The following is a 24103-nucleotide window of genomic DNA, read 5'->3' on the forward strand; positions in this document are numbered from 1 at the left end:
GGAGCCAAAAGGGGCTTGTGGCTGGAGGTGCAATAATTAGGCTCCAGTGGCTTCCTGGCCAACAGCCAATGGGGCACTGGCTACAGAGTCTGAAAATTCCCTCCATGCAGTGTTCAATTCAGTGCCTTTTCCATCTAACCTTTCTTGAATGTTGATTTGAACATTTGCTACCATCGGGAATGTTCTTCCCTCAGTTGCTGGCTGCCAAATAAAATAGCAACTCCAACTCAAGGAATAACTAAGTAATAAGAGCAGCCTGACCAAGGTGAGGCTGTTAGGTATACTCAGGGCTTCATGGAAGATAAAACGCATTTCTTTTAGAAGCACATGGATAGGTTCCATGAGACCAGTAACCATGGCGTTTTTTTTTCTTTCCTTAATTTTTTTAAGACCTGGAACCCCCAGACTTTGGCACAGTGCTTGGTGTATGGAAGCACTTGATAAACTTTGGCACAGTGCTTGGTGTATGGAAGTACGTGATGAACTTGCGTGGAATGGAGGGATGGGGTCTTTTGATGAGACAGAGCATGGCTGCCTTTAAGGTACTCTCCAGCTAATTCGTGCATGCTAAACCCAGGATAATAAGGGGTGGGCGGAGTGGATTTCTAGGACACAGTTCCATCCAAGTGAAGCCACCAGACTGACTGCTGGTTTGTGGCTCCCCAGCAGTCACTTGTTTCCCATAGTTCCCTTTTGTCTCCTAAGTTAGTTCTCAGTTCCCTCTGACCAAGTTGTGGCTCTACGGACCACTCCCCACCCCCCCGCACACTATCCTCCCCTTGAAAAAGCCTCATTAAAGCATCACACTGTACAAATCATTAAACTGCATCTCAAGATGTAGAGGAGGATCATCTTGTCCTAGGTCGGTCTGCCCCTTTGTGGGTGGCCGAATCTGAGATTTTCTGTAGTTTCCTAAGGCTTTGCTCACTGCTCCAGAAAACTGGATAATCCAGAGAGCCTACCCTGTATCACGCCGTTTAAGCAGTGAGTGACCTCTTGCCTGTGGACAGCTGCAGACCCGGAACTTCCCTATGGCTATGCAGCCAGCTCATAAGTGGACGGAGCAGGGGTGAGTGAGAAGCTGGCCGCGCCTTCAGGGGCTCTGATCAGCTCTGCAAATCAAAAAGGGCCCAAGATTTCCACCCTTGACCCCCACTGCCCCAGTCACGAAGCAAGTCTCTGTCTTAATGGATGGGCTCCACCCCCAGCCCCGTGTCGTGTATGGCAGCAGGTCGGTTCAGCCTGCTGGTGGTAGTTAAAGTGCTTTGACCCGGGGCAGGGCTAGGGCTCCTCTCTGGGCCCTGGTAAATTCTGATGGCCTTAAGGGTGTTCAAATCGTTTCCAGAATCTAATGAATTAGTTCCTTAGAGATGGGGCTCATCTTCTGTGGAAGTCAGTTACCTGGGTCTTTAGGGGCCAGGGAAGGAATCCTGCTCACTCTACAGGTCGTGCACAGAAGCTCTAACCGATCAAGAGTTGCATTGCTTTTATTCAGTGAGGTCTGGAACACGAGAGGCCGAATGTGAGCAGGTTTTGGGGGTCCTCTATAGAGACTATAAGTTAAGAAATTGTCCAAGTCGAGAAAGTTACCAGGAAATTACCCCAACTCATGCCACTTGGGTCGACTTCAGAAACGTCATCTCGCTGACAGGCTTGAGGAGAGGATGACGTCACACATGAGCATGTTCCCAGGGTCCGAAGAGAGCACACAGTCCTACATGCAAACACACGCGCACACACGACACCTTTACACATGGAGCCCGGCTTCTATGAGTAGAACTTGCTGTTGCTGACTCTCTTCTCTCTTAACCTGAAATGAAACAGATTTCACCGTCATCCATTAGTCTAGGACATGGGCCACGTGCTGAACTCTGACATTTCTCTGTCCACACATGTGCAGGATATTCGGGGCTGCAGGGTACAGGGCAGAGTTGGGAGAAGTGAGTCCCTGGCAAAGACACGTAACTTCCGTGGATCTGTTTCCTCACTGGTCGTTGTCCTGGGGTCACTGCTACCGTGTAGGCGTGGTCAAGAGGAAATGAAAGTAACATGGTAAGGAGTCTCCATGCTGTTTGCAACAGAGGTTGCTGCTGGCGTTTTCTTGACGATAGCTCTTGGTGGAGCAGGACTGCCTGGCACACTTGGCTGGCCCTCCTTACGCGTCCGTAGCACAATTCAAAGCATCCCTTCTTGCGGAGGGGAGGGATTCTGTTTCGATTTAGGAACCACTGGACTAGCCCATGCTTGGGAAGTCCGGAAGCGTTCCTTAAACAGTAGTGGTCGTGGCTTATTTGCACTCTGACACTCAAGTGTCCCTCTCATGAGGGCAGTTCGGCTTAGGGAAGGTGCAGATGCTTAAGCTCTAACTGTAAGTAATTGATGGAGCAAAGAGAAGTAGAGGCAAGGGTGTCAGGATTTCTAAAGATGGAGGCTTTCCCGCAGCCCTGGCCCCAGGGCCCAGCATCACAGTGGCTACAGGGTCTGCGGGCGGGGGGCTGACCCACCTGCGGTTGCACTTCTCCTGGTACAGCTGCAGCTGGTTCTCGTTGACGTTGAACTCTCTGACCAGGGCATCCCGGTTGGCGCTGCGCAAGTTCTGGTGTGTGTCGTACAGAAAGAGCTGGTTGTTCAGTTCTTCTTGCCGCCTCCGCAGCTGGCGGCAGGAGGAGTAAAGCTCCTCTTCGCTCTCCTGGAGAACAGAGGTGAGAACAACCATGTGGGCACAGTGTCCTCCAAACCAGGATGTGGGGCATGGCACCTGGAGGGTGTGAGGGAAGGGAGCACAGGGCAGACCTGTCATCTGCTGGGACCTTCCCAGAAAATCTAGGGCCTCTTTTAACCAAAGATAAACTTGCAGTCACTTACTCCACAGGAAGCAAGCAGTTTAGAAACTCTGGTTCTCGAGGAGGGGGAGCTTTACTGTGAAACACTGAAATAACAAATGCACTGCCCGCTGATCCTGTTTCTTAATCAAATCTGTTTTTTCGTGGGTCTGTGTCACCTTCTGGCTCTCATCCAAATGCAAAGGCTCTGTGCTTATAGTGGAACACAGCAGGTGAGGCAGAGGGCAGCCTGGATGGGAGGTAGATTAGTGGTGGCCTGGGGGCTGGAGTGAGTGGAGACAGCTAATGAGCAGGAGTTGCTTTCTGGGGTGATGAAAATATTCCCAAACTGGTCATGATGATGGTTACACAACGCTGAACAGACTAAAAACGACTGAACTGTATGCTTTTAAGTGGGTGGAATGTACGGTATACGAATTATAGCTCAATAAACTTGTCACCCCCGCTGTGGCAAAAAGAGGCAGGGAAACATTAGGCTATACCCCCAGAGATGGGCTTGTCACTCTGGCCAGTAACGATGACTCCCCTGTCACCGCCGCCTCCAGCGTGTGACCCAAACCAGGCAGATGGGTAGCAGCCCTGGGCCTCTGGTCAGTGCTCTTGGTAAAAAGCAAGTTTCTTTTCTTGGGGATCAGTGGAAAGAGTGATGATTGTTTCCAGTTGCTAGCGGTCCCTTTGCTATCACGTCGAGAAGGAGAGGGAAACAGAGCCACTGGGAGAGCACCTGGATCCAGCCATGACTGTAACAAGCCCTACTCCTAAACCCCGCAGTTGTCCGAGCCAAAATATTCCCCCCATTATGCTAAGGGGAAAAAAAAATCTTATCGGGTAAGGTGTTTGTATTTCAGCATGGGAGGAGGAGGGTGTGTTGCCTCACTGATGTTTTTAAAAGGTCTCTGTCTATTGTGCAAAGGATGGCTACTCAGGGGGTGGGTCTAGTGGCTGTTACCACTGGTGCAGTAGGTTGAGAGACTCCAGGGCTAAAAACGGGCATCCATATACACAAGTGGGCTGCTTTTGTCATTTATTTTTATAAAACGTGGCTCAGACCATAGCTTGGTCTGAAATTTTTTTCTCACCTTAACGACCTAACAAACCATCATGGATATCCCCGGGGTAACAGGTAGACTCTGACTTTGGAGAGTGGGGGGGGAGAGAGATGGTAAAGGTTATTCTAGCCACTGGCACAGTGCCGAGGAGTAAAACGATGATTGTCTTTGCACAAGGAGTGGAGGTAAAATGGGTAGTTCTTGGTAACTGATTCAACGTACTGAGTGAGGCACTGGCAAGGGTCCATAGTGACTTCTCTTAAACGTTTATCCTTCCTCAAGGAGACCAGCTTTCCTTCCTATTAAAACTAAAGCAAAACAAAACGAAAGCCACATTGAAGTCTTCACGCTGTACTACAAACGGTCTCTTTTCACCTGCTCTCCGCCTAGAAGAAAACAACTTACGTTGCTTTCATATATGTAATGATGAGTAGCACTGATGTATATACACTACCAAATGTAGAAGAGATAGTTAGTGGGAAGCAGCCGCATAGCACAGGGAGATCAGCTCGGTGCTTTGTGACCACCTAGAGGGGTGGGATAGGGAGGGTGGGAGGGAAGCTCAAGAGGGAGGGGATATGAGGACATATGTATGCATATGGCTGATTCACTTTGTTATACAGCAGAAACTAACATTGTAAAGCAATTATATTCCAATAAGGATGTAAAAAAAAAATACACCTTTTCCACTAATGCTTTTAAAATTGCAGGCCTTTGTCTCCTTTTCTGAATCCCAAAGCATTTACAGCTGTGATATAATTTAGTCCTATGAGATACAACATACATTCAGAAAAGTACGTAAAACATATATACAGTTTAGTGAATAACTATAAAACAAACAGCTATGGAGACACCAGCAAGTCAAGAAACAGAGCAAGTCAAGAAACATAGAGTAGACTATGTTTACTCTATGTACCCCTCCCAATGTACCCCTCCCAATCAAGACTCCCTCCTTCCCTCTTAGAATTTTGTGATAATTATTTCCTGGCTTTCTTTTGAGTCTGAGTTGTCACAAAAATTTAGTTTTTCTTTTCCAAGTCAATGGTTATTTCTGTTTTCTAATACATGGATCTTACCAATTTTTCTCACCATTGCTTCTTGCATTACATTCCTTCTTGCTTACCATGGTCATTCTCTTAGCAAAGCTTATTAGTACTAAATTATCTGTCTTTGCATTTCTGAAAATACCTTCATTTTGCCTCGCTCTTGAATGGTAGCTCTTAGGATGTAGAATATCTAGACCCACAGCTGTGTATCTAAGGCATGTTGAAGGTATCCCTTAGTCTTCAGGCTGTTATTGCTATACATGGAAGCACTGCTGTTATGTGTCAGTCGTCTGTAGTTAATCTGTCTTTTCTTTTATAACTTTCTCTTTACTCTGTATTCTGCCATTTCAGTAGAATATGCCTGAATGTGGGTCTCTATACTGCTCTGTTTATAGTTGGAGGATGCTTGTCTCTTCAATGCTGGAACATTCTCAGCCATGGTTATTCCAATGTTGGAGCTTCTCATTTTACGCTTTTTTTTTTTTTTTTTTTTTGCTCTTTTAGTATTTTTACCTTGTCTTGCTGTATTAAAGCAAATTCCCCAAACACAATCTTCACATTTATTAATTCTTTCCTTAACTGTACCCATTCTGTAATTTCCTACTTATTAATCTTTAAAAACTTTTTTCAGGACTTTTTGATTCATCTTTCCAGGGATTTCTTTATTGGTCCTTTCATTCCTACCTTTTCTGATTAATTTTAAGAAGGGTGGCTCTTTTTAAAATCCATGCATCCACTGGGTTCCCTTTTAAATTTTTTTTTAAATTTCAAAGTTATTTTCAGATTCACTGGAGTCAATTCTCTTGCTTTTGTGCTTGTGAGATATATTAGCATTATTTTCCTTGAGTGTTAAAATTTTAATGTGCAAGCTCATCTGGAATGGGAAGTTTCTTTCCTCCTTCAGTCTATGCACGGGCATCTGGTTTTCTGAATGCTCTAAATGGGGGACTCCCAAGGGCAGGGCCAGCAGTGTTACAGTGATAGTCTGGGGCTCTAGGTTCTCAGGAATACTACTAACCCTGTCTGTGTCCTGACTGCAGGGCTGTATCCACTTTTATCCCATCCCCTCAAGCAAGCAGCTGACTGCTGGCCTAAGTCCTGGGCACCTGCCAAATCTCTTTTCATGAAGGGTGTTTCAGAAGAGTGAAGCCCACTGGCCCCAGGCCATCTATCTGTGTACAGTCTATGTACAGTCCCATTTGTATTAGCACACACAAATGAAATACATAAATTATGTACCCAAACACAAGGAGGAATAAAAAGAACAAAAGGCTAAGGAGAGACTGAATCAGTGAAGATAAATTTACAAATGGCTGAATTGGTAAACCCAAATACAAGATAAATTGCAAGAGCGAGGTTGTTTTATGGGAAAAATACAGAGTCAATGAAGTAGATAATCTGTTATCTATACTAATCTAGGAAGGTATGGAAGGCTTGATTTGTGACCCAGGATATGATCTATCCTGGAGAATGTTCCATGAGCACTTGAGAAGAAAGTGTATTCTGGTGTCTTTGGATGGAATGTCTTATAAATATCAATTAAGTCCATCTTGTTTAATGTATCATTTAAAGCTTGTATTTCCTTATTTATTTTCATCTTGGATGATCTGTGCATTGGTGAAAGTGGGGTGTTAAAGTCCCCTACTATGATCGTGTTACTGTCGATTTCCCCTTTTATGGCCATTAGCATTTGCCTTTTGTATTGAGGTGCTTCTATGTTGGGTGCATAAATATTTATCATTGTTACATCCTCTTCTGGATCGATCCCTTGATCATTATGCAGTGTCCTTCTTTGTCTCTTGTAATAGTCTTTATTTTAAAGTCTGTTTTGTCTGATATGAAAATTGCTACTCCAGCTTTCTTTTGATTTCCATTTGCATGGAATATCTTTTTCCATCCCCTCACTTTCAGTCTGTATGTGTCCCTAGGTCTGAAGTGGGTCTCTTGTAGACAGCACATATACGGGTCTTGTTTTTGTATCCATTCAGCCAGTCTGTGTCTTTTGGTGGGAGCATTTAATCCATTTACATTTAAGGTAGTTATCAATATGTATGTTCCTATTACCATTTTCTTAATTGAATTGATTTGCATTTGTTATTAGAGGTCTTTTCCTTCTCTTGTGTTTCCTGCCTAGAGAAGTTCTTTAGCATTTGTTGTAAAGCTGGTTTGGTGGTGCTGAGTTCTCTTAGCTTTGGCTTGTCTGTAAAGGTTTTAATTTCTCCGTCGAATCTGAATGAGATCCTTGCTGGGTAATCTTGGTTGTAGGTTTTTCCCTTTCATCACTTTAATATATCCTGCCACTCCCTTCTGGCTTGCAGAGTTTCTCCTGAAAGATGAGCTGTTAACCTTATGGGGATTCCCTTGTATGTTGTTTTTCCCTTGCTGCTTTTAATATTTTTTCTTTGTATTTTATTTGATAGTTTGATTAGTATGTGTCTTGGTGTGTTTCTCCTTGGATTTATCCTGTATGGGCCTCTGTGCTTCCTGGACTTGATTATTTCCTTTCCCGTATTAGGGAAGTTTTCAACTATAATCTCGTGAAATATTTTCTCAGACCCTTGCTTTTTCACTTCTTCTTCTGGGACCCCTATAATTCGAATGTTGGTGCAATTAATGTTGTCCCAGAGGTCTCTGAGACTGTCCTCAATTCTTTTCATACTTTTTTCTTTATTCTGCTCTGTGGTAGTTATTTGCACTATTTTATCTTCCAGGTCACTTATCCGTTCTTCTGCCTCGGTTATTCTGCTATTGATCCCTTCTAGAGAATTTTAAATTTCATTTATTGTGTTGTTCATCATTGTTTGCTCTTTAGTTCTTCTAGGTCCTTGTTAAACGTTTCTTGTATTTTCAGCATTCTGTATCCAAGATTTTGGATCATCTTTACTTTTATTACTCTGAATTCTTTTTCAGGTAGACTGCCTATTTCTTCTTCATTTGTTTGTTCTGGTGGATCTTGTCTTTCTGGTGGGCAGGACCATGTCCGGTAGTGTGTTTTGAGGTGTCTGTGACCTTATTATGATTTTAGGCCGCCTCTCTGCTAATGGGTGGGATTGTGTTCTTCTCTTGCTAGTTGTTTGGCATAGGGTGTCCAGCACTGTAGCTTGCTGGTCGTTGAGTGGACTAATGTGGCTCTGTTTATGTACTGAATTTTTTAATTCAAAAGATAATTTTTTTTTTGGTTTCAAATTCCAGAAGGTCTTTTTTAGAGCTTTAATGTACCTCCAAATAAAGCACTGATGTGTTAGGGGTCTCATAAGATGCTTCCGGCAGCTCTAGTTCAACTGCCAGGCACCTGTACCGGGTATTCACCTGGTCTTTCCTAGTCGCTACTGCCTGGTTTTCCACTGCATGCTCACGGCTCTGTATGTGCAGCAGTCCCACCAAGGCACTGGGACACAGTGGAGGCACCTGGTTTCTGCTGTTTGGGAGCAGCACTGGTCCAGCTCTGGCTGTTAAGGCACGAGGAGGGCCTTTCTCTCTGTCTCCGGGTCTCCCGACTGTAAAGAAGTCTTTCCCAATGTCCAACGCCAGGTCCAGCTCAGCTCCCGAGTGCAGCACCCCCTACTCATCCTCCGGGAGTTCAGTGTGCCCCGCAGCCCTTCTCCAGAGGGATATGTGTGAATCCACACGTCGGCTCTGGATGAACCTTGCTGGGAACCACAGACCCTGGTCTTTCCAACTAGGCCACTCTACCCCTTGTACCTTAGCTCCCACCCAGCATGAAGGTGAGCGCTGACGACCCCGGGATCTGTACTCAGAGATCCTGGGGCTGCCAGTTTTCTCAAACGTACCCTCCGGATACTGCTAGCTTGCCCGGCGATAATAATTAGGGTGACTATTCAAGCTTCCGTATTTCTCCTGCTCCATTCTTCTGAATCTCACAAGTCTAGATCATTTGAGTGAAGGAGGCCATTTTCAATTAAGGGCAGGATTGCATATAATACACATCAACTTAAAAGAAACTGTTTACTTCCAGAGCGCACAATTCGACATGTATCCAAAAATATATGGTCTTTTATTTTCCTCTTTGACCTACCATTCCATTGCGAAGTAGCTAGCCTCAGGAAGTAATTTTTAATCAATGTTATATGAAGACCTTCATTATTATAAAGTAAAAAGGTGCAAACCACCTAACTGTCCGTCAGTGGGAGAAAGGCTAAGTGAATTAGGGACCTCCACCTGATGAAACAGGCATTAATGGCTTTGAAAATGGTAAGAATATGGAAAAATGCTTAGCATCATCTGTGAAGTGAATAAAGGGCACATATTCATATTATATGAATCCAACTATGAAAATACCATACGCAAAAAATTATCAGGCAAAGGAAAGATATCTAAATGCTAGCAGTATTATGTACAGGTGGTTTATGGGATTTTTTCAACCTCCCCCTTCCTTCGTTTTCCTACTTCTCAAATTAAGTATCATAGGTAATAAAGTGGTGTTAAAAAGACCCTCTGTAAACCATATATACAGCTAACAGAGTAACAGAATTGATAAGTGATTGTGACATTTAAATGGCTTCTTCAGAAAGGGCTCAACGTGCTTACTGACAGCTTTCTGGGGGCTTTAAACTCTTATCGCAGCCAGTGTTTTACGAGTAAACTCCATCTCAGCTCGCACTGGATCCATTCTTTGCTCAGACAAGGCTTTCTGGAAGCTGTTTACCAGAGAGTGTGCCTGGCGTCACAGAGGATACATGATAAATAAAACGCGGTTTGACCTTGGGCACCCAGGTGTCCCAAACACACACCTCTCATCACAGTGTGGGGCACACAGGCCAGACGGTGCCTGTGAATGGCTTACAACCAGGTGACAGGTGTGGAATTAAATAAAAGCTCGGGAAGCAGTAGCAAAGATGAAACCTGCACGTACTCAGACAACTTTTCCCCTGGGAACCCCACACAAAGCCCCCTCTTCCCCCCACCCTCTCAGTGGCCTCCCCAGCAGAAGCTTCCCTCATTAAGGAAGTCAAAGCTGGATAAATACATTTTCTTTTAAATACACTAATTGCATCTGCCGCCGGTGCTACCTAGTCATTTAAATTCTTTATAATGCTTCCAGGTTGTTTAACGACAGCTTTGTAGAGCAGTGTGTAGACGAATGCTCAATGAGGACTACCAGGAAAGGGAGGAACGTATATAAAACTTTCATGTCGGGTTTCCCTGGTGGCGCAGTGGTTGAGAGTCCGCCTGCCGATGCAGGGGACGTGGGTTCGTGCCCCAGTCCGGGAAGATCCCACATGCCGCGGAGCGGCTGGGTCCGTGAGCCATGGCCGCTGAGCCTGCGCGTCCGGAGCCTGTGCTCCGCAACGCGAGAGGCCACAACAGTGAGAGGCCCACGTACCGCAAAAAAGAAAAAAAAAACAAAAAAACTTTCATGTCGAGCATTTCTATCACTTCGAATCATGAAAGGTCATTTTTTGGATCCATAATTTAAGGCTCAAGTGAAAACTGATCTTCATATAAACATTACATTTACTTTGACAGAGTCCAAAGTGCTATAACATTTAAAGTGTGTTTCAAAATGGAAAACCTTCATTATCCGTCCCCTTATCTTTTTCTGACAGTTTCATCATCACGAGCTTATTTTATACCAACAAACTGTCACTGAGGTTCTTTGGCCCCACCTACTGTGCCTGGTATTTTTGCATCCTCTTCCACCTTGATGCTTCTAAAATGCTTTTGAAACTATCAAGGTTATCAAAACTGAACGGAAGGCAAACAAACAGCTATGCAGAAAACCTAACGTTAGGCTTTTAACTGCATGGGCGATGACTATGGCTGTTCAAAGGCATCCCCCTCCTTGCCTTCTCTCTTCCCCACTGGATGGTGCTCAGCTCTACAGGCACACCTGGGAGATACTGCAGGTTGGGTTCCAGACCATCCCAATAAAGTGAATAGTGCGGTAAAGCGAGTCACACACATTTTTTGGTTTCCTGGTGCATGTAAGAGTCACGTTTCCACTGTACTATATTAACTATGTCTAAAAAACAATGTACCTACCTTAACTAAAAATACTTTATTGCTAAAAAATGCTAACCGTCATCTGAACAAGTCATGGTAATAACAGCCAAGATCACTGATCAGCATAACAAATACAGTAATAATGAAAGAGTTTGAAATATGCAAATTACCAAAACGTGAGACGGAGACATGAAAAGAGCAAATGCTGTTGGAAAAACGGTGCCAACAGACTTGCTGGTCACAGGGTTGCCATAACCCTTTAATTCGTTTAAAAAAACGCAGTATCTGCAAAGCGCAATAAAACGAGGTATGCAACACTGACCAAGCCCACGTCAGCCCTCCGGGTTTTCCAGGTTCTCCCAAGAGAACTGGGGCGAGCACAGTTTCACCCAGCCCATGCTGAGTGTTGTGGTTAGGGGAGTGGAAAGACCTTGGGAGACTGTACTGGCCACATACGGGGCCTAGTGGGGTTCGTTCTATAAGAGAGGCCGTCACAGAGACTCGGAAGCTCTAGAATCACAATACATACCATCAAACCCAAGACCGGAACTCCCCACTCCTCGGTGCTGCGTTCTTAACCTTGGTCCTCACCCACCTTATCTCATCCTCTTTCATAATTCAAGGAGGCCAAGCCCTTTCCATCCAGCCTACCCAAACTGGTTAACCAAAGGAGAGAATAAGTGTCTTCAAGGCTGCTGCAAACCGAAAGAACAAGAAGGCAGGCTCCACCAACAGCACACAGAACCACAAAAGGAGTGCCGCTCGCTGTGGGAACTTGAGGTCCATGAATTCCCTTCCCCAGGACAAGCCATGACAAAGCTTTGCTGGATGCTTGCAGACCTTTGGAAGGTGAGGTAAACCAACAGGTGAGGTAAAGCACGCAGGAAAGATGCGTTTACCTAGAAGAGCACTGTCTTGCCTGGCTCTGGCTAAAATGAAACCAAAGAACTTCCAAAGAGCTTCTCCCTTTCCAACTACACAACCTCTTCACAGAATCATATAGCATCCTGCCAGAAGAAAGGCCGCTGGAAGGAAAACCCTAGGACCTCGGAGGAAATCTGTAGCTAAAAGGAATCCTTCTTTTATGATGTGGCATGTTTGGCTAGATAATTCTCCATGTGTTCCAAGTCCCTCAGCCATACTCATTGGTCGCCTCCACCCCACCAGCAGACATACATAGCTCAGGGCACCCCAGCTGGAGGGTCTCCACCCACCAGGACTGGCCGCATCTCACAGAAAACCAGGAGGGAAGCCAGCTCCATGTCTTCACTGTAGCCGTTCTTCAGGGGAACAGATCTAAATCCTGCAGAGTGGAAAAACAACACCAAGGCAGGCAGTTAATGTCACACCTTTGCTTTCTTGGAGTACCCAGGGATCACATACCCAGTACAAGGAGCAGAGGAGTCAGTGCCCCATGCTGGGGGCTGACTTCCTTCCTGGATGCCACAGGTCCCACCCTGATGGCTGGGGAGGGAGGCTGCAGAACACAGCCTTGACTGACAGGTCCATCCGGAGAAGTGAAGTTAAAAATACCTGTCATCTAGAAATTGAAAATGACTCACTCAGAGCGAATTAAAACCCACAGAACATTGCACATTGAATTCAGAGCGACTACAGCTGTAGTTTCAATTCCTTAAATACTCCTGATGAGGCCAAAGACTCAAAGGAGTAATGAATCCCCACATTGTTTCTGCACTTAGCCCTTTACAAAGCTTAGGACAAGGGAGCGTTTTCTCTTTAAAGATTTCCAAGGGGAAGAAATCTTCCTGTCCCCTGGCAGTTCACAGCAGCATTGATCATTCTCCTCTAAAAGCCATTCCCAATTTACAATTAGGACCTGTGTCTGACGGTCTTTTAAATGTTTCTTTTTATTTAGGAGAGGGTTGAGGTGGGGCTGAATTCCCCCCACCCCTCCCCATTAAGTAATGTTTAAGGCAACACCTCTCAAGGTTGGTTGGTTTGCTTGTTTTGCTGAAGTAGTATAACTGAATACACAGTAGAAATTAAAGTCTCGCTTCCACACACTCATAACCCCTTATTCCAGAAGGAACCACTGTTAACAGTATCTTTCCAAAATAGCCTATGCATGTTTCCCTTAAAATCGCAAAGGATAGTACGCTGCCCAGCAATTCTGTACCTTACAGTTTCCATTGACCACTGTATCTTAAGGATTTACTATATAGCCCTAGTATCACTTTGAAAGTTTTTAAATTGAAATATAGTTGACGTACAATATTATGTTAGTTTCAGGTGTATTACGTAGTGATTTGATATTTGCATACATTATGAAATGATCACCACAGTAATTCTAGTAACCATCTGTGCCCAAAGTTAGTACAATATTACTGGCCATATTCCTTATGCTTTTATATTATATCCCAGTAGCTTCTTTGTAAGGAGAGATTTGTACCTTGAAAGCTTCTTATTTGCACTGTATCTACTGATTGTCTGGGACAAGCAACGCTCAAAGTAGGGCATGTGGTCTAGTTTCTCTGTGCCTTCCACCACTCAGGTTTTGGCTTGTTTGATGACTATTCTTATTTCTCTTAGAGAACCTGTTTTTAGTCTGTCAGTTGATTTATCACCTTTAAATAATATCTATTGAATCCCTCACTTTCCACTGCTAATGATGAGGAAATTGGCATGCTTACGTAACCCTATAGCTTCTCTCCCTTTTCCTCCCCTAATCTGGGTAAGCTGTATTATTATTTCTCCATCAACATGGTGTGTAATATTTGTGTTCCATTTTGTAACCATAATTCTCCCACAAAGGGAGGCTTAGTTCTGTAAAAGAACGTGACAAGGAACACTTGTATACTCACAACCTAAATCTTACCATTAACCTTTCACTATACTTATGTTTATCCACCCACCAATCTATCACGTGTGATATTTACTTCATATTTCAAAGAAAGATGAAGGCCTCTGTACACTTCTCCTTATGTCAGCATGAATCTCATTAACAAGAAGTCAATATTTGTTCAGTGTCCCTTTTGTGATATAAAATTTGCAATGAAATGCACAAATTTTTAAAAATGTCCAATGCTCACCACCTTCTCACTGAACTGAACTTTTCCATCAATATTTTGGCTGGCTAAATTTGTCTTTTGTATTCTTGAATACGAGCTCATGGGACATATAATCCCCGGACTGTGCATGTGTGAACACATCCATCCTGTGATTTTATACTTGAGTGACAGTGTGAGTGGGTATAAAACTCTCAGGTCACACTCTTTTCCCAACACTGCTCTCCTTGAATTTTGCTGTAGAGAAGTTTTCTGGCCTATTTTCCCCTTAGAGGTGTTGGGAATTATGGTGTTGTGGATCACCTGTGGGTCTTATTAAAATGCAGATCCTGACTCCAGAGATCTGGGATGGGGCCGAGATTCTGCATCTCTACCGAGCTGATCTATGAACAGTGCGGAAGCAGTCAGTCTAGGTACTGATTGATGTTAGAACGTGCTGAACTGCTGTGCGCTGTGGCGTTCTGGGGGGCAGCCCGTGCACCCCGAGCAAAGTGGTGCGGCCCAGCGCGTGCCTCCAAAGTTGGAGAAGTGAGCTCTGTCCCTCCTTCGGCTGGACGTCTCCAGTTCCACATACCTCCTGTCACTGCTCAAGCCTCATTTTTAGGAGCAGCCCTTCACATAGATTGGGAGTAGGGCTGAACGGTGTTTGCCAATTTCACTAAAAATAGTTTGGTTCCGTTTTTCTTCTTACTGGTTTTGGTTACATCACAGAGGAAAGGGAAACAGAGACGGCTTTGGACGTAGCATCAGTATTTTTGGCTTATTAGGAGTAGGGGAGGCCCTGAGTGTGGCCTGTGGAGTAGGGAAGAACATGGGGTTTGAATCCCAGCTCTGGTCAGAAAGGTGCGTGACCTTGACCTAGTTAATTAACATCTCTAGGCCCAAAGTGCTTATATTTAAAGAGCGGAGATGATAAAACCCCTTTCACAGGACTGCTGTGAGGATTAAAAGAGAAAGAGTTTAAGGCAGCAAGCACAATAAAGGCTGCTTCCTTCTTTCCCGAGCTCCAGCTGGCTTAAAAGCTTAAGTGCGTCTCTAATGACAACGGGCAGAGTTTATTTTCGAGTTCGATGCCTTATGCACGAAGGTATTGTTATTCGGTGTCACGCCTTCCATGAATATGGATGTACGAGGCAGTGCTAGCAGCGGGACACAGAGAGAAGGTCTTACTGGGAGCCTCTCACAGCTGGGGGAAGGGTCACGTTTTTTATCATCCTTGAGATGTTGTTTTTTAAATCTCTCCAAGCTAAGCCGTAGCATTTTCTAGATGATTCAGCAGGACACTGTTAGGTGGCTGGTCAAGAGGGTTCCTCGGCTGACCTCTCTCTAAGCCTTGGGAGGGGCTACGGTTCACATCCCTCCTCAGGGACCCCGCAAGGAGGGGGAAACAGCAGAGCCACTGCTCTGTGCAGGATGAGTCCAGGGGAGGTGGGTTAGGAAGGGGTGGGCACAGTTACCACAAAAAGAAATATGTCCTAAGCCTTACTTATTGGGCTAATGTAAAAGAGGCAAATTGCAGAGTAAAGTCCTGCGGCTAAGTTGCTGGGTTTAGTTTCCAGTGGGGGCAAGTTAACCAAGGGGGCTGGCAAACGTCAGGCCTCTTGGACCTTCCAACCGAGTGTTCACTGCTGTCATTAAATCAGGAAGATGGTACTTCTTCTCAAGTTCCTGTTTCATCTACTCATTCGCTTAGGACTGTGTTTCCTCGATAGGACGGGCAGCCTAGGTCTCACCCGGTTTTCTGCGAGTGCCCTCTGAGGAGCTGGCCACACACGAAGATTCCTGGGCCCACCCAGCCTGGCTGAACGGGAACACCCTGGGATGGGCCTGCATTTTCTAACTGGAACACCCCACACACAGGTCTAGTTGTAGAAATGATTAGGTGTGTATGATATAAATGTAGGGACTATCTGGTATGTTCCAAGTTTAGAAAAATAAAAAAAAAATAGGAAACAGGACCCAAGGTTTCCAAACAACATCAAGAGAAAAGACTCTTTGTATACAGATCACTGAAATGACAGTGATCTCTGGCTCTCGAAAAATGACCCTTGGAAAATAGGGGAACAGTGAGTGACCTCATGAGGAATTTAGAAGGATCTATGACTGGGGTCTCTCAGAAATACAGGGCCCTTCTCAAAGCATGAAGGGGTTTCGTGTGGGAAAGGAATCACAAGAAGAAGAAGTGAGTCAACCATCCCAACCTCATAGAAGAGGAAGGTGGTGCTCCGACAGCCCAGGTGACTTGCCCAGGGTGACGTGGGGAAAAGCAGGCCTAAGACTGTAGTTCCGGGTCTCTTCCTTCCCCGGGAGCACCTTACCAGCCCCTGAACCTGCCTGAGGAGAGGCCAACAGCTTCTAACCTTCCAAAATGAAACCAAACTACAGTGCCAGGTGGACCGTCAACTAATAATCCAGTTTTGGATGCAGAAGCCCCACTATGACCAGCCCAGCGTCTCATCCTGCCACTTGCCGCGGTCCCTGTCCCAGCTCACGGGAACTCCCACGAGATCAGCTGTCCAACCTACCCATGATTTAATAGAAGCCAGGAAAAAGGCTTTTTCATTCTTTTCAAAGCCAGCAGCCCAGACCCAAAAGGATGCCAATCCAAGCCAAACATTATCATTAAAACGGGTCTCACCTGATTTGATTCCTTTAATGGGGAAAGTGGCATGTGCGAGAAAGTTGGGGTCGCTGAACATATCTTCCTCGTACACCACAAAGCGTAGAAACGCGAGGTTTGGGTCATAAATTTCAAACGTCACCTTCTCCTGTGTTGGAGCCCAAACAGGGCTTAGGCCGTTGTCATCTGGAAGGAAATCCAAGCTCACTTAGAGGCCCCATTCGTCCTGCCCCCTCTTGGTTACACCATCTCTGCATCCATTGGCTTTGAACGGTGTAAATACACATCTAGGCCAGGAGCTAAGAAATAATTTTTTTCCAATGCCATCACAGGCCTGGCCCTCAGTAAGCAGGGGGGAGGCGACCACCGCCCCTAATAGATCTCCCACCTCAACCCCCTGGGATTGGGGGGTGGACAACAGTGCAGGAACAGGTAGGTTTGGACAAGAGAAAAGGAGACATGGGAGCCACATCCCTCGTCTGATGGGGGAGGCGGGTTAGGTGCTCTGAAGAGATAGTGGGATTTGGAGTTGCCAGGGGAGAACCAGCCTCAGGGAGTAAGGTAAATAGTTAACTTTCACGCTCCACAAAGGCCAGTTTCACTGGTCAGCACGTGAGCTGTTCATCGGGCTACCTTCTACCAGGGGCAGTGGTCCCAAGCCTTAAAAGGCCCACAGTTCAGGTTTTTCCAGGCCTCAGATGGCAGAACAAGCATTCTCTGGGCTTCCCTGGCCTCTGCGGGTTAAGATCACCCAGGTTGGGCTGCAGCCGTTTGGGTCAGGTCAGCCACATCCTCTCTTAGCCCTGGACTCAGTAGGCAAGCAGGTGAGGGCTGATGCACAGGTGAGAGGGAGCTGGAGCCCTGCCGGGGCCTCCCAACGTGAGTTACAGGCTGAGAAACACAGCTGTGGGTCCATGTCCAACTCTTTCATCACGTGGCCCTTTGTTCCCCCCGCCCCCCAAGCTCCCCATAGCAGGCAAGGGGGATGAAGGGAAAGACCTGGACACCAGTGCGTTACCGCATCCCCGATGACTAGCATCCCCAACCTGTGATTCAACTTGCCTGAAGTTTAATTGAAGAAAGGACCCAGCAACTTACTCACAACTGTTGTTTTGAACTTGTTGTTGTCATATTCGGCTCCGCATATTTCCACCTCCACAAAGGGACATGCAATACTTCGTCCAGGTTTGGGAAGATGACGAGCCCCCAGCACCTAGGACACCAAACGCAAGGATTAGAACTCTCCCGGCTCCATCCTGGGCAGAGCCAACAAGTTCCACGTGGGTGGGTTCTCATTTCTTCACTGGTGAAGTACTAGACCCTCCTACAGTGGACACCCCTACTGCTTCCCTTTTGTGGATGAGGAAATAGGGGTGGAGAGTCAGGGAGGATTCCCACAGCTGTTAAGGATGAGCTGGGATGGCAGCCCCAGTGCCAAGAGACTCAACAGGTGGACCTCACCTGTGCACAGAAATGCATACGCCCAGGCCAGCACCTACAGAGATGGAGTTCAGTCACTCAATTTCTCAGCCCCTCCCAGGAAAGGATGGGGGAGAATGTGGAATCCTTTTTGTTAACAGGCCTTTTTTTTTAATTTTTAAGAACTTTGGTTATTTATATATGCTTCAGTTTTTCTTCCTTAATCTTATGAGAAATGCAGTTCATTTCCCTACCTCGCATCATTTCCCAAACGGGAGAAAACAAAAACTCTAACAAAGAGACAACACCTTCTCTGAAAGTTGGACCAGTTTAGAAAAGCTTTCACCTCTCAAAGTGGCCACGATGGGGACAAGCTCTCTCCTCCATAAAGACCAGAGAGCCACTTCTCACATGTTTGATTCCCCTTTTTTTCTGACCAGATGCTGACCTCACAGGGACCCTGGTGAACCCAGCCAGAGACAGATTCATAGCTCGCCCCCGCAAACAAGGGGAGGTGACCAAGCTGGACCTGGGAAGGTGCCCTTCCCTCCCCTCTTCCCCTGCAATGACCGTGGCAGGCACTGCAATTAAGATCCTGACCCGTGTCTGGGTGTTGACGGTTTAAACCAGGTGACCGGTGTCGTTAGGCAGCGGGCTGGGCCATCCCCACGCTGCACAGCCCCGGCCCCATGCGCGCGGAAGGAGGGCTGGGCCTTACCTTGACCGTCAGAGTCATCAGGATCTTCCTCTGGGACTCGGGCGGCATGGGGTCGTACTTCTCTGCCCTCATGCTCTCGGGCTGCAGGACGTAGCCAGTCCGCCCATTGAGGGAAAACAGGGCGTGGTTCATCTGCAGGTACTTATCTGGAGAGGAAAGATAACTGCTGATGAAAGTGAGGCAAGAAAAGGGGCCCCAAGGTGCTGGGTAGGGGATGATTTATACCTTTTTCCGAAAATAATTTGAGGCAGCTGTTAAAATAGGTATCAGACTCAAATATATGGGTTTAAAAAAATCCATTAAAAACCAATGTTACGGGAAGAAAATGTGGGATTAAAAAAATCTCAGACTGGGGACACCTTTCCAAGTAAGATACAAAATCCACAATGTATTCAAAGCTAAAAATTGCCACAAAGAACAAAATTTCCATAAAAGTTGATGTGCTGTAGAAAAATCAATTTAACTCAACTGACAGGTAAATATCTATATATAAATTTAACCTGTTAAGAAATCTGCTAACTGTGTGCTGTGAATACCTAAACCCCCTTAGAAAAACTGGGTAAGAAGCATGAATGAAGTCTGCGGAAAAGGAAACACAAATGCTTCTTAAGTACATGTTACTCATAAAAAGAGAAGTTACCAGTAAGGGAAGCTGTGACTACAGTGTAACATCACTTTTCACCTATCGAAGACTGAAAAGTTTTGCTAAAACTAAGTTGGTCAGCTTTTGCCAAAAAGGGGGTAAACGTCTCGCCCGCTCGCACTCCTGCCTGCAGTCCCCATGGAGAGCAGGGTGGCTAAGTGTCTTCGCTCAGACCCTCCTGGATACAGGGGTGCAGTGGTTTTCCTCAGGGCCAAGTTGATCAAAGCTGTTTGACCCAGCCTGCACTTCTGAGAATTCTGCCCCACAGACGTGCTCCCATATCTAAAGTGATGCTCACGTAAGGTTACAGGGGGCAGTGCCGTCTGTAGTAGCAAATGAAGGGAAATAACCTAAACGTGCCTCAGCCGGGGATCAGATGAAGACCTTATGGTTCTGCTCAGTGGAATCCTATGCAGGCACAAAAATACAAAGGAGACGACTGATCAACAGGTCCTCCAAAGAGGCTTAAATACCCACCAAAGTGCAAAGCATCATGATTAATGCCACCCTTTGCATAAAGAAGTTGGGCGTGTTGGCCTTTCCCAGCATATGATTATCTCCAGAAGACAGCCTGGGCAGCAAGCCCTCAGAGAAGGATGGGCCCGGAGAGGGGACCGGAAGATAGCCACTGAACACCTGAATCCATTTGCCTGAAGCTCAATTCCTAGACTTTTAAATTATGTGTGTGGATGCATTTCCTTTCTCTCTTAAACCGGACTGACTTCGCGTCTGTCACTTGCCATCACGGAGCCCGTCACACAAGCACCTGGCATGCCCAGGGGTCCCCGTCATCACTCTGTTCAAGGGGATGGGCCTCGCGCTAGCATGCTGGCTGAACTGACAATTCCTAAGACAAACTACGTGCTCTGGCCACCACATCACACCGGTGGCCCCAGCAGACGGTGCCTGGAATAATGCTCCGTCGTCTCAGATTTATTGGCCACAATCAGCCCCCTTTTACCTGGTGTCTGGAAATTGAGTGCCACCATCTGGGAGCCACACAGCCAGAGGCGGAAGGGGTCGTAGTTGGAGGAGTCCACCCGCTGTCCCTTGGGGTAAATGCGGGTCAGGCCCTTTTGATTGTATTTCAAGAGATCGTTGGGTTTCTGTCTGACGATGCTGTCAGCCTTTGTCTCCACGAAGGAGCGGATTTCTCGGAAGTCGGGGTTTTCTGCACAAAGAGAGGGAGTCGCGTTTATTCTGTGTCTCGCACATTTTCTTAACGCCTAATGTACTGGCGGGATGTGCAGGTCGTGAAATGAAACCAGGAATCTCTCCCGGATGAGACATTCAAGTGGTTATGACGATCCTGCCATAATTGGTTCTGCTGTGGGCTTTCCCCTCCGGGGCCGGGGCGGGGGGGCGCTCCCAGATATTAAGAGGGAGCCCAGTGTTCCCACAGCCTTTTAGTCTAGCATTATTGTAATTTACTTTTTGTTTAGAACTACCAGCAGCCTTGTACAAGAAACCACAAAAGTGGTACAGTTACAGTAAGGGGTGGGGGAAATGGGATCCGCAGGGAGGAGGAGATCTGAGGAGTGGAAGGTGCGGACGTTGGATCTGTTCCTCATCAAAGGTGTTGCAGGCACAAGATGAGTGAACCCAGCATCTTGGTGGAGGGAGAAACGAATGCCAGCAGGAAGGGATGTGACAGGAGAGGGGATGCCTGCGTGGGTGAGGGGACAATGAATGGGAGGAGACTTGTGGAAAAACGCAAACAATTCTTTGCTTGGATGAAGCTCTGCTGCTTCACATCCAGCTGTGGTAGGACAGCTCTTAACACGCTGAGCGTGGCTGCGTCTGGTTCAGAGCTATGACATCTTTCCCTGCGTGTGGAGGTACCCAGGGACCAGCCTCCCAGTGACCATTAACGCTGAGGTTTAGTACTGCTTCTCTGGTCCTCTGCCTTGGAATTACAGATTCTGGAGATCAGAGACAGGAGTTGCTCAAAAGGAGGAAGAAAATATGAACAGGACCATTATTAGATGAAAGAACTTGCTACTTTGGAGGATTTGGTAGGAGATCCATTTTTGCATCCTTCTGCAGCAGGCCAAATAATGGCCCCCAGGGATATCTAGGTCCTGCTCTCTGGAACCTGTGACTGTGTTCCTTATATAGGAAAGGGACTTTGCAGATTGATTAAATTGAAGGGCTTGAAAGGGGGAGATTATCTGGCCCTAAATGAAACCACAAAGTCCTTATAACTGAGAGCTAGAGGGGGATTTGACTACGTAGAAGAGAAGGCAATATGACCACAAAGGTAGAGACTGGAGTGACATGGCCACAAGCCAAGGAATGCCAGCAACCATCAGAGGTGCAAGAGGCAAGGAACAGATCCTCCTCTGGAGGGAGTGGGGCCCTGACACCTTGATTTCAGCTCAGTGATACTGATTTTAGACCTCGGCCTCCACGACCGTGAGAGAATAAATACGTGTTGTTTCAGCCACCAAGTTCGTAGTAACTTGTTACAGCAGCAGAAAAACTAATCCACCCTTTAAGAGGGTTTGCCTTCTGAAGATACCAGAAGGGCCTGGTTCACCAGCATCCTCGCCCTGAGGACAAACTGAAGGGGAGGTTCCCACTTAGCACAGTTAAGACGAGTAGGAACGCTTTTCACAACGCCAGACTCAAATGGAATCAAGAGTTTCCCCCGAGGCTGGGGGGCAGAGTGATGGGAGACGGTACCTAGGTTGTCCTTGGTCTTGCTGGTTGGTTTGCAGTAGACGACCAGGTCCGAGAGCTCGATGGCGATGGACTGGTTCTTCTCCCAGTACTTCATGTTGTTCTCCTGTGTGGAGCCAATCTCGAGTTTCAGCCCTCAAGCCGGCACCTGCGAAATCCCATCCTCCCAGCACCTGGCAGGCGTCTTCCTCCTCTGGGTCTCCTCTTCTCTTTGGCCCTCACACATGCTCACATCTTAAATGTGGTGGAAAGTTCTCCTCCCCCCTGCCCGTCCTTTTACTTTGGAAATTCTCCACCAAGCTGTCTCCACCCAGGATCGCTGTCTAGCTCAGTCTCTGACCACAACTCTCGAGAATACAGGGGAACGAGGGCTCTTCTTTGTCACCACCCCTCTCCCAACCCTCTGCTCTCGGCGCGCTGCCCTATCCCTTCTCCCGAAACCACGCTGTGACAGTTCATCAGATTCTAGTTCTCAAGCCCAGGACCGCTCTAGGCCATGGCCTCCCTGTGCTCACTCGCTGTCCCCCGCACCCCACCTCCCTGCAACGTGCACCTCTCTGTGCAGAGGACTCTCCACGGCCCGGGCCACACACCAAGGACTTGGGAGCCATTCGCCCTCGGAGGACCCACGGTCAAATCCATCTCCAGGTAAGGATGGGCTCTCACTCCACTCCAAACCAGACAACCCTCTCTGGCCTCACCAACTTCTGACCCATCCCCCATTGGCCAAGCGGGGGAACCCTAGAGAGAATATCGTTCACAGATGATAACATTCACCATCCGGGAGGTTGCTCAGCTTCAGGCAGTGCACACTAAGTGCTCGATGGATACGATACCTAAGCCCACACGTCCCTGAGAGGTACAGTTTATCTCCACTCTTCCACGACATTACAGCACACACAGAGGTTGAGTAGCTTACCCCGGGCTCCACAGCAGGCCGAGACCAGAAGCTTAAGCAATCGGCCTCACCTGTGTTACCCCTCTGCTTCGCCCCCTCTCCACCCTCAGCCACCAGGTACGGGAGGAGGCCTGTCTGAAAGGCCGCCAGCTTCACATCCCAGGTCCCTCTGAAGCACAGCGACAACGTCCTGGCCCCTCATCCTGCCGCCCCCATCCTCCTCCCTCCTCTGCAGGTCCGTCGGATTCTGGACGCCACCCAGATCACTCCTTCCCCAGGACGCCTTCCTGGGTAACTCCATCCAGGCCTGGGAAAGAGATGCTGCATCCCTCAAGCCTTCCAGAATGCCCACTGCCTCACCCGGTCTTGGCCTTGCACTGTCTCTCGTCCGACTATCTATGTTGGCGCCTTTCAACACTAGTGTCCAGACCAGTGTCCACACTGAGACACGTCCCTTGGGAGCAGGACCCTGCAGGGGGTGAGTCTTCTGGTGACTGACAGGAGCATCACAGTGGTTGGTTACAACTGTGGGGACTGGACTCAGAGGCGGGTTTGAAAGCTGGCCCGATTTGCTGGCTCTACCGACGGCACAAGTCACCTAGCCTCTCTGTGCCTCAGTTTCCTCACCTGTACGATGAGGCTAACTTGAATACCTAACCTCCTGGAGCTATTGAGAGAATTAAAGAAGGAGGCCTCTGCCCTCGCCGATCACGTGGCAAACAAGGGGTGCGACACGGATTGCCCCAGAAATGCCTTTCCGGGCCAAGGACAAAAGCATCCACTTTTTAAACAAGCAGGCGTGGGCACCCGATTTCTTCTGTAAGAATGCCTCCAACTCATGACTGCTGACAAAGATCCTGGGGCCCAAGTGGACCCTGGCAGTGACCAGCAAACGAGCTTTTTACATGAGCTCCGGCAGCAGCCACATCACCAGGGAAGATCAGAACGTGAAATCTGCCCTAGTTCGTCGAAGCACACCCAGCTTTCACCAGCCCTTCCCACACTCCCTGAATGTCCCTGGGCACAAAGCAAGCTGTAGCGGCAAGGCTCCAAGGGCTGGTGTGGGTGGGACGGGCACGGAGCAAGAGACGAAGAAGGTGTCAGCCAGATCGTCTACGGCCAGATGCCGTCAGGGAGACTGAAGCATTGTCTAAGCTCAAACCTCAGGTGTTCTTTCCTAATCCTTGTGTCAGTT

At 47.2% G+C, this 24103-nt stretch overlaps 1 protein-coding gene across 3 annotated transcripts in view; it reads right to left on the reverse strand.

Moving 5' to 3' along the window:
- Positions 1-397: 397 nt before the first annotated feature.
- Positions 398-24103, reverse strand: part of PLCG2 (phospholipase C gamma 2) — a 191861-nt gene continuing 168155 nt past the window's right edge. For all 3 annotated transcript variants that reach the window (XM_079906383.1, XM_079906384.1, XM_079906382.1), the window contains 8 exons: positions 22014-22116; positions 20290-20499; positions 18686-18831; positions 17647-17761; positions 16567-16734; positions 12117-12205; positions 2505-2689; positions 398-1810 (listed from right to left, as the gene is read on the reverse strand). In XM_079906383.1, coding sequence (XP_079762509.1) covers positions 1768-1810; positions 2505-2689; positions 12117-12205; positions 16567-16734; positions 17647-17761; positions 18686-18831; positions 20290-20499; positions 22014-22116 — 1059 coding nt within the window. In that variant the 3' untranslated portion in view covers positions 398-1767. The remainder of the gene's footprint in view (positions 1811-2504; positions 2690-12116; positions 12206-16566; positions 16735-17646; positions 17762-18685; positions 18832-20289; positions 20500-22013; positions 22117-24103) is intronic.

The sequence above is a fragment of the Stenella coeruleoalba genome (genome assembly GCF_951394435.1).
Source record: "Stenella coeruleoalba genome assembly, chromosome: 20".
Taxonomy (NCBI): Eukaryota; Metazoa; Chordata; class Mammalia; order Artiodactyla; family Delphinidae; genus Stenella; species Stenella coeruleoalba.